Here is an 18,810-nt window from a genome sequence, read left to right on the forward strand (position 1 = left end):
TGACTGCTTCCACGCTTCTGTTAAACGCCGAGATGAATCTCTCCGGCGGCGAAAGGCTGGATTAGGGAAATTCTGCATAGGAGTGTCAGCCAAGTCCACGATTCCGATTTCAATGAACGAAATGGTAATCAGGGCGAGACACAGGTATGCCATTAAACAGGATGAATGTAGCCAGCAGCTCGCCACATTCCGTTGCCTGCACTTAAAACATGCTGAGGCCACGAGGACTTCGGCTCTGCTTCGCCGCACTCCCTGACCTCAGCCTTGAGGCAGACACTTGAAAACAGAAAAACGAATGGGGTTCTGAGAAATGGAAAGCGAGTCATATGTAGCGTAATGGAAGAGAGTATGGCGAAGCTTCAGTCAGCGCTGTTGTGGTTCTGGAAGGACAACCACCACGGCACCCCTGAAAACACGACGAAGAAGGCAAACTGTGTTCTTCTTTCTAAAAACCATAGTGAAGAGGCTACTAACGGAATGGGCACTCACAAATAATGTAAAGACTGTTTGTCGCTCGATTCCTACACCAAACGTCCGAGCGGGTCGAGAAATAGCGATCGTGTGGATTGGCCTGTGACTGTTGGCCAGTGATGTGTAGAAAACCAGAAATAGTTTCAATAGATAAAATAAATGTCCGAAATTTGCTATGACTGGTGTGGGGCGAGCATTGGTTGTCGAGAATAACGTCGACGGTGGTGGAGGTTGAGAAAAACGAAGGCGTCGACGCTGGCACCGCGCCAGATCACCGACCCGGATGTATTGTCCCACTGCCGGCGCCTTTGTGGCTCCTCTACAACAAATGGACTGAGTCCTGACCTAGGTAACCAATTCAAACTGTAACTTGTCGCTGATACCTCCGGTTGGGGTTTGCAGATGGTTGACTGATATCTGTACGTCCGTTCGTTAGAGTTAAGACAGGGTGATGTTCTAAGTACTTGCTGCACTGGATAAGTAGATCATTATTACGCTTCAAGTATAGTCCCATCCATGTCTTCCATTCTCCTCGCCCGCATCGAATGGTCTATTGCAAGATCCTATTTGGATCTTGCTCCCCCCATGCTGAACAAGTAAGAAGCGAGTGGAGCGGGGTCAACTGATCATGGACCATCATGTTCGTAATGTAGCCAACTATGCCCATTGCGAAGAAACAATACGCCCAGGGGAAACTGTCGCCAGGCAGGATCACAATACCCCATTTTACTAGGTTGTGCACCCGGAAGGAAAAACCGACTTGGACCAATGACCAAGCCTTCTAAGCCTTGCCAATTCTGCCGTTACGATCTGAAAGAAGGGCCCTCAATCATCATCGGAATGTCCTGGGATTCGCTGTCCTTTGATTCATCTCACGACCATAATGAAGTGAAGGATCATAGCGCTTCTATTGATTGATACTATCAAGCAAGTGGTACACAGTTCACAGGCGGACATCATCAGAAGAGCAACGAGATTGGTGCTGGTTGGTGGAATGGCATGTGGGGTGAAGGTATCCCGGTATTTTCGGGAGGCCTCGACAGGCGTAGCTAAGAAATCGAGCAGCGAAACCGGGTGCAGAGGTAACCTCGTCCCAGAAAACAGGGAAAGAATGGACGGCAATGGCGTCGATTAACCCGATGTCGTGCCTGTGTGACTGACTGTTGAGAACAGTCCTTCGTAAAGGTGATAGTTCGGAATCGGAATGTCGGCAGGTCACATTGAACGAGATGGCCAGTTGCTTGGTGGACTACGTGTCCCCTAGAAAAGGAAAGACCAAAAACCTCATCATAAGTATGGTGCTGGTGCATACAGATCCATACCCAGAGGATCTCTGTTGCCACCCGCCGAAGATTAAGGCTGACCGCAGTAGATCGCACAGGAACAGGAGACAGTCCCTCATCGACGAGCTAAATTTAGACGTACGTCAAGAATGAAATCCGGAAAGGGTCAATGATACGCTGTTAATTGAACGCTAGCCAGAGATGGGTTCACCCGCTGGGTTAGCGGCAAATTACACAGCGAGTCGACAGTCCATCGCACTGGAGCAAGATCCAGAGCGACACTATTAGCTCAAGGTCTAGGCAGCTGTCCTTACAGCAGCGGGTCAAGGGTTACGATACGTACCAGCATTGTTGAAGCATAGCGAGGTCGTGCAAGGATATAAACCTTTAGAAGGTTTCATTGCGAGTTGACACAAGTGCGTAAAGTACAGCACGTCGGTCCGAGGCTAACCAGAGTTATTCGCCCACAATAGGGCAATCCGATCCACGCGTTGGGCGAACGTAGCCATAAGTCTCGCAAAAGCTCCCCTTTACTTGCTGTGCAACTGTCGAGTATTCCTTGGTGTGTGCCCGAGATCCGAAACAAGGGTGATGACGAGAATTCGTTGGGATTTAAAATCTAGAAGGTAGCCAATCTGGTATGTTGGCACCATGGGCGTCAAGATGTCGCCATTCGTCATCCCAAGGCAAGCCAGAGGCGGCGGTAGCAGAATTTCAAGCCCAAAATGAGACAAAAGAGGGTGAATGTTCGTCTGGAGCCCCGATGACATCGTATTCCAGCTGACTGTCGAGAAGAAAAGGAAAAAGAAAGAACTCTAATGAAAGAGGAATAAACGCGAATTTCAAAAAGGGGCAAAATTCGATCACATGACCAGAACACAGCCCCTATGATGATGCCTGGAAAGTTAGCCTCCCCGACTCGCGATTCCTTTTCTCTTGGAACCACATAACCACATCCTCCAGCGCCTCAAGGACTCCTCGCCGTTGTCCTATCGTCGTCACAGAGGCACACTAGACACCCGTCGACACCACCGGTGCCATTCAGGGGACCGCATTCATTACAGCCAATCGTTGGCGCAGCTTTTCGTTCTTAACACCCACCTCGTTCATGCGACAAACCATTTCCCAACCTACATTCAGAACGTCCTACAACTCAGACCGGAACTATGAGTACCGCTGCCTCACCTACGGCAGCGTCGACGTCGTCCAGCACCGTGGCAGCAACACCCCAGGCGCCGGACCCCAAAGATACGGTTCTTGATACACCGCCTGCCCCCAAGACCGTGTTGTTTCTCAGCCCCCAGGTGGCATCTTACTTCATTGGTGAGTCGCTGGCCTTTATCAGTGCTTAACACAATTTCTGACAACGTCCTTAGCTGGGGGATGTGCCGGCGCAGCGTCACGGACAGTGGTTAGCCCGTTGGAGCGATTAAAGATCATTCAGTACGTCCCCCGCCCGTTACTTGTCTCGAGTCAGCGCAGCATCGTGGTTCTGGGTAGCCGAGGTCGCCTGGCACCTTGCATTGTCCCTAATTTGGTCTTCATTGTTCGCCCGACCTTTGAGCGCCTATTTCGACCTTGTGGCCCGTTTTGGTTTTCGGAATACTAATTGGTGCACTTTCTTTAGACAAGTGCAGCCTCGCGGATCCGACGCTCAGTACAAGGGTGTGTGGCGGAGTCTGGTGCGGATGTGGCGGGAAGAGGGGTTCAGAGGGTTCATGCGCGGCAATGGTATCAATTGCATACGGATCGTTCCCTACAGGTACGCCAGAATCTTGCTTTCATTAAACCTTCCTCGGAACTCACGTCACAATGTATCGCTCAGTGCTGTTCAATTTACTACCTACGAGCAACTCAAGAAGTTGTTCACAGCGCACGGAGTGAAGGAGCTCGACACACCCAAACGGTTAGCAGCCGGTGCACTGGCTGGTATCACTTCAGTCTGTGAGTTGGAACCACGAGGGTAGTGCACGTTCGCCACCGCTTTCTGACCATTAATCTCTACCTCAGGCTCGACATACCCCCTCGACCTGGTCCGATCACGTCTCTCGATAGCGACCGCTTCAATTAACTTCACTGCTCCTAAACCGCTACCTGCAGGTGCTTCTGCTGCGACTTCCTCGATACCGTCGACTTCCTCACCGTCCCTCTCTTCTGCATACCATACTTCGTCCTCGGCTCGGTCCGCTGCTCCGACCTCAGCATCAGCAGCAGTGGCAGGCGCACTCAAGTACAGCAAACGCGATCTGACAATGTGGGGAATGACGTTGAAGGTGATGCGAGAAGAGGGAGGTGTCCGTGCGTTGTATCGGGGGTTGGTGACAACCGCGATGGGCGTGGCACCGTATGTGGGGATTAATTTTGCGGCGTACGAATTTTTAAGAGGTGTGATCACACCTCCCGGTAAGAGTAGCGTCGCTCGGAAATTATCCTGCGGTGCATTGGCAGGTGCGCTTCCTTTCTTGTTCGGGTTTGCGAACGTTGTTAACTCAAAGTTTCTGATAGGCTCAATATCGCAAACGTTGACATACCCCTTTGATGTTTTGAGGAGGAAGATGCAGGTGACGGGAATGCAGGGAGGAAACATCAAGTACAATGGTGCTCTTGATGCGTTGAGGAGTATCCTGAAGGTGGAAGGCGTGCAGGGGCTTTACCGAGGGCTGTGGCCTAACCTACGTGCGTGGTGGTTTCTCCGATAACCTACTTCCCACTGACACATGCACCCCCCTTTGCAGTCAAGGTGGCGCCCAGCATTGCCACCTCGTTCTTCACATACGAATTGGTACGCCCCTTTCGCCCTTCTCGGACGGAACTACCAAGAGCTCATCCATCTTCTCAGGTTAAAGAATTCTTGATTCCGCCGTAAAGCAACAGTGTCCGTCTATCTATTCGTCCTAGTCCGGCTTGGAAACACCCCGTTTGTATACCTGCAAGAGCGCATTTCGATGCGCAAGGACTGGTTCCCATCCCCTTGGTAGATTTGCATAGAAGGTGGGAGCGGAAATGAGAAGCAGACGGATGATCTTCATTAGAAGTGTTTGGTGCTTTGATTCATTGCAGTATCTACTATTGTACATTTATCACGCTAAAATATGGTTGTCCTTGCGCCGGGTATGGTTTGTTGAAGGAGGCCGTTATTCGAGGAGGCTTTCCCAATTCAAACCCAGTGCGGAGGGGTTTTCCCCTCGAACTGCGGCTTCGATGGCCTCTGCTAGTTCCCTCAGGGCTAGGACGTCCTCGCTGAGCTCCTTGGGTTCCAGGCGGCCACTCACATCTTCGGCGGTGACTCCGAGGGCCTTTTGCAGCTCTTCTTCACGCTCCCGTCCGCGTAGTTTGTCGATAGACTGGAGCAGGGCTGGTAGGTTTTCGTGTTTTGCTAGTACCTCTCTGACCTTGGGGGATGTAGCTTGAGCCTTCGTGAGTATAGTTAACGATTCAAAGGAGTTGGATTACTCACCAATGGCCTCGTATTGGTGAAGTTGTAGCACTTTGGGATCGTCCCGCTTTAATGGATCTGGATATGCCGACTCTTCAGGAACATACGGCCATTTTAGTGAGGTTAAAGGGCGGAGAACAGGCGGGTCTGCTAATGGTGCATCTTCCTTGGAGACTTGGTTCTCTACTCAGCGTGCGGCCTTGACGAGGAGGTGAACCCATACCAGACGCTGCAGGCGGTGCCAATTCTGTGGCCGGTTTCTCTACACTATCCTTCTGTTGGCACGACGAGGCTAGGAACTGAGTAAGCATCTATGTAAGTCTCCTATTTTTCATTCTACCCACCTTTGTGGTTCTTATAACAAGGCACCGAACAGCTATAGAACATAAGTTAGAGAAACATCCTGGGAAGAAGAAACCGAAACCAACTATACAATTCTGCACTGTGCACAAGTGTATTTCGATACGTTTGTCGTGCACACTTCGCATTTCGCTTCTTCTCTGTTCTTTGGTGCCATTATCGTGAGTGGATGGAATTAGAAAACGTCGAAACCAGTGGAGCACATCGCGGACTGCTTGAACGAGGAAGGAGACGGTATCAAGCGGGCCGACTCAGATTGGGTTTGTTTGGATTTGATGGCGCACGTGGCGCAACTTCCCGCTGGTTTTCCGCTTTTGGCTTTGACCCGCCCCTTGACCACCTCGATCGGGATTGGGAATGGACGCAAAGAACGCAGTTGGACCGGTTCCATCGCCTGACGGCTTGAAAATGGTGCGCAGAACCTTGGGGACATGTCTTAGATTCTCGAAGAAGTCTCTGTCTTCCCAACACGACCGTAATCGACAGTGATGGCACCGCCCATGAGGCTGGCCACCGCGATTCTGGCAGTTGTGGTATGCCTGGCGTCCTTAGTTCAGGCTCATCAACCTGGAAATAACGCAAATGGGCACGCTAAAATACTCAGGAAGCGTAGAAATGACCGTTGCGCCCCAGGACAATATTCCAGTACTGGATATAGTCCTTGCCAGGACTGTCCCCCAGGGTCATACTCCAAAGGTCAGCAACTCCCGTTCACTTCGCGCGGTGTAACTGACTACTTGTATAGAGCATGGCCAACGTACTTGTATTCGGGCAAGACCTGGATACCATTGCCCAGGGGCCGGCATGAAACAAGAGCAGCACTGCACTCCTGGCACCTACAGCTCAGCCTCGGGTTCGACCGACTGTGATCCATGTCCACCTGGAGCCATGTGCCCCCACAATGCCGTGCATAGCCCGCAGCTATGTTCGCCCGGTAGATACTCGACCGGCGGGTGGGTGAATTGTGAAACGTGCAACCCGGGAACCTTCAACAACATCCACGGTGCCGTGACCTGCTGCCCGTGTCCCGCGGGATGTTTCGCTGTGAGTGTATCGGATCTATCTAACCTGTTTAACTGAACTCATTCTGTATTCAGACTTCCTCTGGAAACACAAATTGTCAACGGTGCGCATGTGGCCCAGTTGAAGAGCGCTCGAAGCTGACTGTAAGGCCAGATGTCCCAACCAGAAACCCTACTCCAATCCAGGATCGCCCTCCCATGGTCACTGTTCTTCGATGAAGGGATCGTATGCTCCAGAAAGTGACTGTCAGAAGGGTGGCAATGGATTCTGCTGTCAGTGTGCTAATTGAACCGCCTCCTTGCTCCCGCTGAACAAGGGCCAACAGCTCCGGGAACACCTTTCCTTGGCGGCAGTGGACTCCCGAGGCGACAGTTGTCCTTCAAAGACGCCTGTGAGCCCGGGTATCAACCTTGTCCCAACTACCGAGGCACCACCTCCATTGGTATTGACTGCGTGGATATCCTCAACGATCTCGAGTGCGTCGTGTTGTGCAACCGTTGTCCTTTCAATATCACGTATTAACTCCATGTCTATCCAGGTCTTGTGGTGGTTGTGTAGACTATTCCCTAGACGGGGCTGCAGATGGGGGAAGAGACTGCACCGCCATACCCTTCGCAGACAGGGTACGTTGTGTCAACGGGAAATGCATAATAGGTAACCATCGGCCCATCTTCTTGTACTTATATTCGGACGCTAACGCGGATGGGTAGACTCTTGTTCTGGGGGCTTAGTGCCTTCCAGCGGCAAGGGAAGGTGTATATTGCCGGATACGCAATAGACCACGCCCTGCGATATTTCAGATAATCCTTGAAATACATCCCCATCCCCGGCAGAAATCTCCGGTTTTCCCGGGTCTTACGTGCATACTAAGTACCTGGTGCGTTGGGAATCTGCTGTCTTTGAAACCCACTTTGGAACCAGTACTTGATGACAACTCGAGTTGGAATTGATGGGGAAGTAGCGACACTTGCCAAACCCCATGTGGGCCCGAGGATCGTGATGCTTGATGGGGCAATTGAAAGAGTTCATGGGCGGTTGTTTGAAACGTCTGGGTTGTTAACTCGCCCGTCATGACTGTTGCGAACTTGAAGAGCGAAAAAGGCGATATGTGATGTCCTGGAGAGCCTCGCCACGATGGCACCACTATAACCAGCCTGTCTCACCGCAAACCTTCACCCAGTGGGGGATGGCAGCCTGTTCAGCGCCAAAGATTACTGGCACTACATCGTTCCACCCCTGGTTCTCTCTACATACCATTCGCGATCAGTAGTTGTGTGAAGAGAGTACGTATGTATGTAATTCATCCGAGCTTTCGACTCAGTTCAGTTTTAGCTTTTGTGATTTCAGAGGCAGTGGGGTGGCATCGCGACTGATACTCAGATGCGAAGTCTAAATAGTCGACATCCCAAGTCTTTCTGCTGAGCACGCTAACTGCAAATGCCCCTGTTCACTGTTTCGGAGAACCTGTGTACCAGGAAGTGCAAGGCTCGTGTTCGGTCGTACAGAGTACAAGGTGATGATCATCGTCGTGGCGCCCGGCGGTGGGATTCATCTGTTCTCTTGCCCAATTCATTGAACCGCCTTCTCACAATGATGTGCTCAATGGCCTTGGTTGTCAGTGCCATATAAACTGAGCCCAGCCTTGGTCACCGGACGCCAAAACATCGCCCTCCAGTCCCTGAAGAACGCCTTCACTACATCACCTCAACCCCATAGGGCGCTTCAGCTACGATGCCGGACGTCTATTTCACTTTCGAAGACTCAGCTCCTTTCATAAGTTACTCCTCAGACTGGAGACCTGGAAGCTCTGATGACAAGCAACTTAGCAGGTAGTTGGCAGCATCGCTCGTGTTCCTCAGCAGCAGACTTATCCTCCTTGTAGGTACTCAGAGAGCTCATTTATGCTCACCAATAAGGCGGGAGAAGCCATGTCCTTTAAGTTCACTGGCTCAGAGGCTGCAATATACGGAGCATTGAGAGGCAATCATGGGAGATTCGAAGTTCAAGTAAACCAGAGCATTCCAACGAGCCGCAGTGGGAGTGCTCAAGTGGATGTCTTTCGAGACCCGCTTTTCCGGGAAGAGTTTCCTCAAGGCGAGCACAGTGTCATCCTCAGAAACTTGGAGGAGGGAAAGTACTTGGATGTGGACTTTGTAAGTCCTTTGTCCTTTTGGCAGATTCCAGTCGGAAGCTCACAGTGGCGATGTAAGGTCTCTCTGAAGAGCAGATTGGGTGGAGAGGGAGGAAGCGTCGAGATCGTGACCGTCCAGAACACTATCACGGAAGGCGACCATAAATTTGTCTACTTCCCTCCTACCAACTGGGAGACAGTAGCGGGACCGAACAGCTACATGGGCGGCAGTGGACAGTGAGTACCTTACCCTTTGTCACCATTCTTGCTCTTATATCATCCTCGCTTTCATCAAGCATAACCTCTGCGTTTCAATCTTCTGTGACTTTGAAATTCAAGGGTGAGTGGGGGATCGTCGCCCTTAGAGGGGAAACTCGCTTATTCTTGGCTAGGACATGCCGTGGCACTGTATGGACCCAGTGGAAGAGACTATACCTCTAGGTATAGTGTGAGCTTGGACGATGGACCTCAAGAGTTCTTTTCTGCAAAACGCGATTACCCAGTCGAGCGTCACCAGCAACTAATGTACCTGGCGGCGGGGCTCGATGGAGGCTCACATGAGATCAAGGTATCCCTTGACTCTCCCGGAGATACCCTTGCGATAGACTATGCCAACGTCTACATCGCCAAAGGTGACAGTGGATCCTCGAGGTAAGTACGTTCTGTTTGTGCTTCTAGAAACTGCTCACTGACTGCCGCCGTTCAAAGCTTGTCAGGTTCGCGTTCCGCCAGTCCGGCCATGGTATTTGGAATCACCTTTAGCAGTGGGATTGCCTTCCTGCTTTTGGTGGCTTTGCTGTTCCTCTTCTTGCGGCGGCGAGGCTATCTTCCCTTCTTTGGAAGAAACTCGGATGTTCGGTCGCTCCGTCGCTCGCGCTCTCGGGTGTCAATCGCGGGCGACTCAAAATCGACTGTTTCAACCATTTCAAGAGATATGTCATTCACTGAAATATCCACTCAATACGCTCCATCCAGTTGGGGCCCGGCGTCTAGCTGGGGCACTCCGTCGAATGCCCCGTCCTCGAATTGGGCGCCTAGTTCTGCGCCGTCCTTTTCCTCGGTATGTCCGAGTCCCCGTCCCATCCTATTCAGGAAAGTAATTAATGCTCATTCGAATTTAAGCGTGGAAAACGGTCGAAGCTCTCCGGTCGTAGGCCCAGTTTACATCCGACACTACCTTCCATTCAAGACAACGGAGCACGAACGAGCGTGTACTCTGACATTGACTCCAAGACAGTGGAAATCAAAGGACCTCCTAACCGTGATATCCCTGGATCTTCTAATAGTCTACAAGCGCCGTCAGCTGCCTATACCCAAGCATAGATCTTCCCTTCATTACGACTTCTTGGCGCCAATATTCCGGCGTGCTGTATTATAACACCACATCATAAGTAGTAACTTGCCTGTCATATACGTATACCCATAACTAATCCTAGCCTCAATATAGTATGTTGTCCGTTCAAATACCAACCCTTTGACAGAAACAAAAAGGCGCAATTAAGAATTAGTACATGATACATACTGCAAATATTAGGGAATGGCGATGATTCGTACAAGGAAAGAACTGCTTCAATGAGAACCATTGTCTATAGACGGGGTACCTTTTCATCGACAGATCATCAAAAACTTCTAGAACTTTCGAGGCAGCGACGATTGGGGTCCATGCGGGGTACTGGGATCGTTCATGGAATACATCGGAGGACTCTCCTGTGTGTAAAACGAGAACGAGGAATTCGCTCCACCCGTCTGCAAAGTCCGTTCTTCCGTCACAGGAGAGACTCCCTGAAGAGCGGCGCCTTGTGCAGCGGGTGCCAGACGCGAACGAACCCCTTGTGGCGGAGGTTGTAGTTGTGGTGCACGAGACTTCTGATAGCCGTGAGGAGGGATGACAACCTCCTGTCCTAAAGACGCGACAGACTGGAAGGGTTACAAGCATAGTCAGAACCGATTTCGTGCATAGGTAAGGCCCTGTGTACCTGTATGGGCCGGATAGCAGGATCATTCACGACAACAGCTTGGTCCAATGGTTGTGTGCTGGGCGGCCACTGGGATGTCATCGGAGTAGCCGCGATGGAGTTATTGGATGTATGTGTCCGCAAGAGCGGATCCCCTGAGGTTGTAGGCGGAGGCGATGCACTATCGACTGTCGTGTATTGGAATGGTTGTATTGTGTTCTGCGCTTCGGCCGGTTTCTCTGGATCAATAAAACCAAAATGCAGAACACGCCCTTTTCTCCGGGCATAGATAACTAAGGACCATATGAGGATACCGAGGATGAGACCCAGGGCAAGAAGGACGCCGGCCAGAGCTATTCCTGCGGCCGCTCCAGCTGAAAGTCTGACCGTACGGTTGGCACGAGACATCTAAAACAGATGAGTGGAATATTGGACGCACCCAGCAGAACCTGGCGTTGATGAAACGGACCTGAATAGAACGCATCAAGGCCCATTCAAATGTATATGGATCTTGGCCCGAACTCACTGTCCAGACGTGTAAACCTCGGCATAGTCAATCGCAAAGCTGCGCTGAACACCTTCCTCATTTGACTCCGGCAGCACTGTCACATTGATCGTGTGGCGACCAGGTCCAAGGTCAGCTTTATGATAAAGCAGCGTATTCGTGCGCCAGAATGGCTTGTTGGTGGTCAGTTCATCTGGCAGCCCTTGACTTTCGATCACAACCCTGAACCGGGCTCCCGTTGGTCCAACAGGGCCATACAAGGACACAGCGTCGCCCTCGAATGTAAAAGCAAATGAATCCCCCGCACAATTTGCAGCCCTTTATCGAATCATTAGATTTGCAAGCAGCTTTGGAAAACGCTGAGTTCTCACCGACCAGTACCGCCGGAAAAACTAGCAACATTCGTTGCATTCCGTTCCCAGTGGTCATCAGGCTCGTACACGAATGAAGGATCAGTGTCTTGGAAGGTGTGGACGACCACTTCTTCGTCCGGACGCCCAACGGGAAATGAAAACCTTATCTGAAAAAGAAGAATGGGTAAATGGGGCGTCCAGTCCAAAGGGAAGAGGTGACAGACGAAGTCGAGGTCGATCGGACGACCACCACCCAAAGTTGCATATTTCACAGTGCGAGGCTTGGCCTTCTCCCAATCACCAACCCATAGCAACATTTGGAACTCATCCGTATCACTATTGGCTTCCCTGCCCTGGTACACTTCATCGTTTACAGTGACTTGGTATTGACCATAGTTAGGGCGTTTCGCTCCAAACAATTCCACTCGGTTCCCGGTGAAGACAAAGGTGGCCAACTCCCCACTGGCATCCACAGTCATGTAGTTGGCCTGTGAATATCTAGGGAAATTGGGGCTGCATGAGCATCGACCAAGAAAAAAGCGGCTGAAGCGTACCTCTCGAGTAATGGGTCATTGGCTGACGAACCTGCGACCCATCTTTCGGAGTATACAATCAGCGGAGAGACATCTTCGATGGTCAGTGTAACATTGGGCATAGCGAAAGGAGTCGAGACAGAAGGGCAGGAGGCGAAGGAAGGAGCGTTGTAAGTGGGGCAGTGGCAGGCAGGGAAGAGACCGCTCCATGGCTGCGATCATGAAAGGATTTATTGGTTCCACAGGGTTTGATGCGGATAACCCATACGCTCGCAAGTCTGAATTGGTGGCATAGCCTGCACATGTCGTAAACCTGATCCATAATCCAGCATTCGCCCCAAATGGCGACTGAGCGCCCGATAGAACATATATAGAAGGTACGCTGCTGTCAGCTGTTAGTTAGATAGGCAGATCCTGTGCAGGTGCTCGACGAGAAGAAGTCTTCCAGCGCTCTAAAGACCCTATTGCTCCTAGGTATAGATAGCGTAGTTCCTCAGTTTGAACGATTAACCGGAACTCGCGACCTGGGCGTGCCAACATATACCATAAAGTTGTCTTCCATCAGCGCCGCTGCCGGTTATTTATCAAGGTTGGAACAAGAATTGAGTTTTAACGGACCGCTCACCTCATGGCTCGAATTCAACGCGATAACAATTGTGGGTCAACCTCCTTAGGTATGTTTCGGGGCGCCTACATAGAAGGAAATGCGTTCGGACCGACGAGATTTTCCCGGCTGAGGCATCTTGATGACTTCCCTCCCTTGCGCATCGGAAGTCTTGACAACAGATCCTGGAGAACAGATGCTTGCCAATACCGATAATAGCAGTGGTACTTAAACCTTTTCCGGTGAGGGACTGTTTTCAACGGCGCTTGAGGACAAGGATGGGAAGTTGGAGACGGAGAGGTCGGAAGAATACATTGTCACAAGGTGCCGAACCATAGAACTCTGAACATCAACCCAAAGCACACCACACATTCCCATACCTATCCTGCGCCTGTCCTGTCAAACCCTCCTTCTCGTCGCCTTCCTTTCCATCGATGTACCCAATACCGTAGCTTGCGGCCCCGTTGAACTGTGATGTAGGACATTTGAAGCCCAAAAACGGTGGGCAAGCTCGATCAACGGCTGTGCATGTTTCAAGACATGGAAGCAGCATTTGATAGGGGCTATCGAATGGTGGAAGATTCGAGTTTCGGGGTGGTGTGGAAGTCTGGAGCGGTACAAGCGCAGAAAGGACCTGCTGTTGCTCGTTCTTCGTCGCGCTTAATCCGGTTGCCGTGGGGTCCGGAGCCAGTGCGGTGAAGGCGTTGGGATTCGAAGGGCTTGGTTCGGAACATCGGGGTAGAGAAATGGCACAAAGCCACTTTCTGTACTCGCGCTGGCAGTCGATACAGTCCACGAGGGGAGAATACAAGTCTCTCCCACAGGCGAAGCGTCCGAGGCTGATGGTAAAGTTTGTGAGATAGGATTTGAGTGGGTCTTGAAGTTCTTGTGGAAGGGTGTCGCCTGTGTACGTGTCGGCACCGTCGGGCGGTGGAGCTAAAGGCATAGCATAGGCTACCCGCGGGCAATACGGCAAGTTGGATACCAAATGGCAGGGGAAGGCCGCTGATTTGGTCGTGAAATATATCGGTCCAAACACCCTTGTGTCGTCAAGGACGTAGGCCGTGTAATTGGTTGAAGGTTCGAGGCCGCGAATGAGATATTGAAGTCGCCACCCGTCCTCGTCTCGGAGCCATGGGGTCTCTTCAGAAGTTATAGTTCCGGATTCCAGTTGGGATTCTGCGGATAGAAAGCAGCTTGAACGTGGGTAGTCGTCCTCTCTTGTAGGAAATAGTGATAAGGTGTAGTCGGGAGTTTGGGGTGGCGAGTCTTGGGGTATGTCGACCGGAAGCATGGTGTAATTGGGGTATCTTGGCTGAATGGGTTCCGGAACAAAGAATGGTGGAGAGAATAGGATTGCCTGATTCGAAGTCGTGTCACCCAGCAACGGAAGCGGTGGGAAATGGGCATGAATTGGCTGGCCAGTGTCCGATAGGGCAACTTCGAAAGAACCGCTTCCTTCTATCTGAAGCACCCCTCCGTTTGGATAACCACTGACATATGTTCCAACCCCATTAACAAGGTTCACCAATGCACCCCCGTCCGAGTTTGGATTGCTTGTCGAGCTGGAATTCGAGACGATGAACCGTAGGTTGGAGTTTTCTGAACATACTGCGACCGAGAGAACCAGCGATCCTGCTGTAGGAATAACGAATGCCTGGCCATTCAACGCTGTCCCCGGCACAACAACGTCGAGTGGTAGTTCGCGCCTAGGTTGCGCAGATACGAGAATCGCGTCGAGCAAGCATAGCAAGGTTGTCGGTAGTATGTTCGAAAGCTTCATGTAGGTCGAGGATTTGCTGAAAAGCATTAGCCTTATGAAATTAGCAGCGTTATAACTGACTTACGTATCCTCTTTTAGTCGATATGCGCGAAAGACTAGCTTCCGGCCGCTATATCCAACGTTTGGCTGGTGTCTGGGGTAGATATCGTGGTCGTTAGAGGCTGAGTGATTTGGCGCCCTAGTGTCAATCAGATGCCAAAGTCTCCTATTGCTAACAACGCCAAACACAGGTTGCCCTCGAGTTCGAGTCCAGGCCAAAGCATCCAGTTTACAGAAAGTACATATAGCATCTCGATTGTGCTTCGAGTCAAGGGAGATCAGAGGGTAACTTGTGTACAGACAACTAAGCTACAGTCAAACCACCAAACCACATCACCGTGGCCTAGTACATCTCGTGACATGCACCGTTTACATACTTATCGTTCTCAACTGAGTCGAGACCACTCGGATAAATGCATCGGTTGCTTCAACCCGAGGAGGAGCAGAGCGTGAGCCCGCATATGTCATGCGGTGTTCCGATAGCGTTCCTTTAGGGCAAGAAGCTTACCGAATGGAGGCGATCGTTGCCTTGCCCCATCCTTCACTGGAGGCAGTCTGCAGCTTCCCTTCCAAATTTAGAGCCTCTCGGCCAACCCTATCTTCCCTCAAAGAAAGTCCACTGCACCAATCAGAGTCATGAAATCCGTATCCATCCATGCTAAAAATACATCCACTAGTCGTAATGGTATGCGTAGTTTTACACTCTGTTGACAAACCTCCGCGGGTATATCCGAGTCCATCCGATAATTTGTACAATCCGAACTTGGGTATCCCATCGAGTGATTCGTGGTGTCGTACATCATGAGCATTACAGGCAGAGGAGAGGGTTGAGGCCCATAACTGCGATGGGGGAGTCAATATCCGTCCGAGCTTCAATGAAGATGAAGTCGGCTCTTACCTTCGCCGAAGTAGTAAACATGAGCGGGGTTGATGAAAGTTGAGGCTACAAAGGAAGGTGTTAAGAGCGTTCGAGCGGGCTGCGGCGATGAGGAAAGGGGCTTACGAATGGAGTCGCTGCACTTGGGGTCGTCGCCTCCATTGCACTTCCTGGTGTTGGCAGCATTGGCTGGATTGGAAGGCACAGTAAGCACGGGACCATCGAGCAACTGGCACAACGTCAACTTACGAGGATCTTGGAAGTTCCAGTACTCAGTAGCACTACAAGGGAGTACACATTTAGCTTCGGTTCTATATGTAGTAGACGGCACAACACTCACAAGTGACGGTAGCCAAGAGCCTTGAACAAGACAGTGGGGACGCCATCTGCAACAGTAGTCAGCGCTTGATTCCATATGCCGTTGGCGCTCAAGGCGCGCAGAACTAACCGTAGGTGTGCACAGCTGGAGAAGACGGAATCAGAAATTGCACGAGGACGATCCAAGTAACGAACTCACTTCGGAAGATGTTGTTGACGCCAACGCGGCTCTCAACCAAGCTAGCGAAGGCAGCATTGCCAACACGGGGTTGTCCTGGAGAGAGCGGGGGACTGTCAGACCAAGGCTATGGCAAATCGAAGAAATGGATCGTACCATAGGTGTAAAGCTTCAAGGGAGCGTTGGGAAGAGCGGCTTTGAGAGAAATTGCAGCCATCGAAGCGACAGCACCTCCGAGAGAGTGGCCAGTAACAACGATGGTATAACCGGAGCGCGAGTTGTATTGATTCCTGACAGTCGAGATAACATCATCGGCGACGACGTTGTACGCGAATTGGAAGCCGGTGTGGACATGCGCATCGCCAACGTTAGTGATGCCGGTGGACTTCAGCGGGACCATAATTATCGCGAGGTCTGAGAAAAGAAAACAAGGATGATTAGGCGCTCGGGAATGCACGGGAATCATGCGACCCACCAACAAGGGCGTCGGTGACACTCATCGAACCACGGAAGGAGACGATGATTTCCTTCCTCGAGTCGTCGCGGGAGATGTACCCTTGTGTCCCAGATCTGTCAATCTACAAAATGGAAAGCCAAGGTGAGTTATCTTCCCAAGGATGAACACTCGAGAAAAAGGTACCACGTACATACTTGACCAGCGTGGTTCCTACAGGCCGAGGGCACCCAAGGAGCTGGTAAGCGGCAGAAGAATGCTTCGCAAACCGTTCGAGGTTGCCATAGGTGGTGGAATCGATACCACTCTGGCGAGCTTCGAGCTCTCCGACAGGAACAGGAGAGGCAAAGCCCAACCACGCTTGCGAGAGGACCGCAAAGCAAAGCGAAAGGAACGCGGGACGCATTGCTGGCACTGGGAGGGAAGGGGAGGCGAAGATCCACGCGATTGGGAAATCTGCGAGGAAGGAGAAAGGTTGAGAAACTCGACCTGGGGAGAATTTGCTGTCCAGTATGCTCAGTTATTATATACTCTGCATTGCCAAGAATAGGCTACAAGGGCGCATGCCCGAAGAGAGAATGGTGCCATGCTGGCTCTCCCGTCAGTGAGAAACGGGAACAGAGTCAGCCAGGGCAAAGTGAGAGCACAAGTGGCCAATGGTGGTTCAACGGACAAGATGGAGATGAGCGATCAGTCAAGAAGACGCGGGCCATGTGGGATGAACGCGGGGAAATCTGGGGAGATTGTGACAACCGTTGCCCATGAGTTCAGCCGAGAGACAAGGCAAAGTCGGCGTGTGGGTGTTTCCCTGTTCGGGCGAAACGAGCGAGCGATTTTGCGACCACCTCAACCCGACGGGACCGCGTCTGAAGGAAAGGTTCATCGACAAGTCTTCCAAGCCTGTAGGAAGGCGAGGTAAAAGTCCATTCTTGTGAGAGAACTAAGGTCCGTCTGCATTCAAATTCCTGAATAGGTGAGCTGTAGCACGCGCTTCGTCACCGCGGCTGCGGGACATGGGAGAACTCGAGCTACAATTAGCAAATTTCAGGGTCAGCCGACCATTCTCCGTCTCAGGTGGCCAATATTGAAAAATCAACAGGATTAGCGCACAATTCAATTGAATGACTTGAAGAGCGTACTGCAGTGCCTGCGCGGACGGTGCTGGATGAGGGGGATCAGCAAGAAGCAATCCGGAGTTCCTTAGTGTGTCCACGCGATCCGGGCTTCGCATTGCACGCATGCTCGCGCGCCCTGTTGGTTTTCTCAAAAGTAGAAACTCAACATGGCGACATACAAGCATCGCTGCCCCAAAAATTGGACTTTGTGACCAGCATTACCCCAGGAAATGGCAATTGGGAAGACTAAACTGGACTTCGAGGCAACGGAAATAGACTCTGGGACGCCACATTCTCGAAGAGGACAATCTCCTCTTCAATGGCACCTAATTGGGCCTAAGTGGGCGCTTATTGGATGGATAACTCACAAGAGCTGTTCCACCAGCAAGGTCCGATCAAAAAGGTGAACAGTTTGGGGCGGTGGATTTCGCAGCAGCCAACTGAAATTTGTGCACGTCTTTACGACAGGAGGTTTACACCTCCCTGGAGATAAAGCACCAGACTGGCAAAGTCTAGAGGGATCGTCTTAGGTCTAGAGATTCAGTCCATTTTCTACGTCCAGAATAGTAAGGAAAAAGTTAATGTACAATCAGTCCTTAGTCCATGAGCAAACCTGATCTACCAATAAACTATGCAACGATCGATAGCGACAAGAAAGCGAGTGATGACAGCAGAGCAAAGGAAAGCAGCGGGAAAGCAATAATGACAGCATGATAGCAAGGGAATAGCTATCTTCGACAAAGTGAAACTGAGAGAATGATGGTCCTGGAAAGGGTGGAGGCCTAGGGTTCTTCGAGAATGCGCGAAGGTTGCATGGAGCCGATTGTACACCGGGGGACAGTCCCAGTTATCCTATAGCATCGTGGGTCAAGCGGTGGCCCCGAGGAAGGTTATGCATATGCCTAACAGCCCTTGGTTCTATTATGGCGACGACATCGCGCTGCGCTTCATCCATGGCTAGGAACACTTGCAGGCCGATCGGTTGATTTGAAAAGGCGATAGAGAGCAAGATGACTGGAATGACCATGCCCACAGCGACCGCTCCTGTGCCGACTGCCCACAGAAGAAAGCGTAAAATCTGAATGATGAGCATGCGGAAAGTCTTGCTGTCGATGTCTAGTGGGCTGTTGGCGATACCTTAGAGGACGATTGTCGTCGAGGGTCATGCATGATATACCACCAGCCCCTACAGAATACAATGTTGCCGGAACAGTCAAGGTCTCTTGGTAGCAGGCATTGGAGACGATGGCAATAGCTGTTGACACATGTCTTTTGTAGAATCCTTTGAACAGGCACGCTGTCGACAAAGTGGCCTTGTACTTTGGCGGTCGGAGGCAACCTTCGGGCAGCGGGCCTAGGCGGCCAGGCCACACCTGCCGACGCGGTTGGTAA

The 18,810-nt window shown here is 51.3% G+C and overlaps 7 protein-coding genes across 7 annotated transcripts; 3 read left to right on the forward strand and 4 right to left on the reverse strand.

Moving 5' to 3' along the window:
• Window positions 1–2,920: 2,920 nt before the first annotated feature.
• Window positions 2,921–4,620, forward strand: CC1G_03307 (hypothetical protein; the record flags this gene model as incomplete). The annotated part of the gene is made up of 8 exons (XM_001830718.1): window positions 2,921–3,077; window positions 3,131–3,197; window positions 3,382–3,516; window positions 3,580–3,698; window positions 3,765–4,202; window positions 4,260–4,430; window positions 4,490–4,536; window positions 4,594–4,620. The coding sequence occupies 8 exons, from the start codon at window positions 2,921–2,923 to the stop codon at window positions 4,618–4,620; spliced, it is 1,161 nt and encodes a 386-aa protein (XP_001830770.1).
• Window positions 4,621–4,888: 268 nt separating this feature from the next.
• Window positions 4,889–5,501, reverse strand: CC1G_03308 (hypothetical protein; the record flags this gene model as incomplete). The annotated part of the gene is made up of 3 exons (XM_001830719.2): window positions 4,889–5,160; window positions 5,212–5,364; window positions 5,414–5,501. The coding sequence occupies 3 exons, from the start codon at window positions 5,499–5,501 to the stop codon at window positions 4,889–4,891; spliced, it is 513 nt and encodes a 170-aa protein (XP_001830771.2).
• A 218-nt stretch (window positions 5,502–5,719) lies between these two features.
• Window positions 5,720–7,304, forward strand: CC1G_14260 (hypothetical protein; the record flags this gene model as incomplete). The annotated part of the gene is made up of 7 exons (XM_002911683.1): window positions 5,720–5,810; window positions 6,296–6,594; window positions 6,648–6,676; window positions 6,727–6,845; window positions 6,899–7,049; window positions 7,112–7,196; window positions 7,284–7,304. The coding sequence occupies 7 exons, from the start codon at window positions 5,720–5,722 to the stop codon at window positions 7,302–7,304; spliced, it is 795 nt and encodes a 264-aa protein (XP_002911729.1).
• Window positions 7,305–8,304: 1,000 nt separating this feature from the next.
• On the forward strand, window positions 8,305–10,027 carry CC1G_03309 (hypothetical protein; the record flags this gene model as incomplete). Its single annotated transcript, XM_001830720.2, has 7 exons — window positions 8,305–8,402; window positions 8,456–8,726; window positions 8,784–8,941; window positions 9,001–9,044; window positions 9,097–9,355; window positions 9,413–9,764; window positions 9,827–10,027. 7 exons carry the CDS (start codon window positions 8,305–8,307, stop codon window positions 10,025–10,027), a joined length of 1,383 nt encoding a protein of 460 aa, XP_001830772.2.
• Window positions 10,028–10,333: 306 nt separating this feature from the next.
• On the reverse strand, window positions 10,334–12,172 carry CC1G_03310 (hypothetical protein; the record flags this gene model as incomplete). Its single annotated transcript, XM_001830721.2, has 7 exons — window positions 10,334–10,621; window positions 10,681–11,041; window positions 11,099–11,128; window positions 11,186–11,482; window positions 11,536–11,684; window positions 11,742–12,015; window positions 12,072–12,172. 7 exons carry the CDS (start codon window positions 12,170–12,172, stop codon window positions 10,334–10,336), a joined length of 1,500 nt encoding a protein of 499 aa, XP_001830773.2.
• An 831-nt stretch (window positions 12,173–13,003) lies between these two features.
• CC1G_03311 (calcium channel) lies at window positions 13,004–14,437 on the reverse strand (the record flags this gene model as incomplete). The annotated part of the gene is made up of 1 exon (XM_001830722.2): window positions 13,004–14,437. The coding sequence occupies one exon, from the start codon at window positions 14,435–14,437 to the stop codon at window positions 13,004–13,006; it is 1,434 nt and encodes a 477-aa protein (XP_001830774.2).
• Window positions 14,438–15,284: 847 nt separating this feature from the next.
• CC1G_03312 (lipase) lies at window positions 15,285–16,709 on the reverse strand (the record flags this gene model as incomplete). Its single annotated transcript, XM_001830723.2, has 8 exons — window positions 15,285–15,346; window positions 15,375–15,419; window positions 15,480–15,634; window positions 15,694–15,816; window positions 15,867–15,945; window positions 16,006–16,263; window positions 16,325–16,427; window positions 16,497–16,709. 8 exons carry the CDS (start codon window positions 16,707–16,709, stop codon window positions 15,285–15,287), a joined length of 1,038 nt encoding a protein of 345 aa, XP_001830775.2.
• Between the last annotated feature and the right edge of the window lie 2,101 nt (window positions 16,710–18,810).

Source organism: Coprinopsis cinerea (assembly GCF_000182895.1).
Source record: "Coprinopsis cinerea okayama7#130 chromosome 3 map unlocalized cont3.3, whole genome shotgun sequence".
Lineage (NCBI taxonomy): Eukaryota > Fungi > Basidiomycota > Agaricomycetes > Agaricales > Psathyrellaceae > Coprinopsis > Coprinopsis cinerea.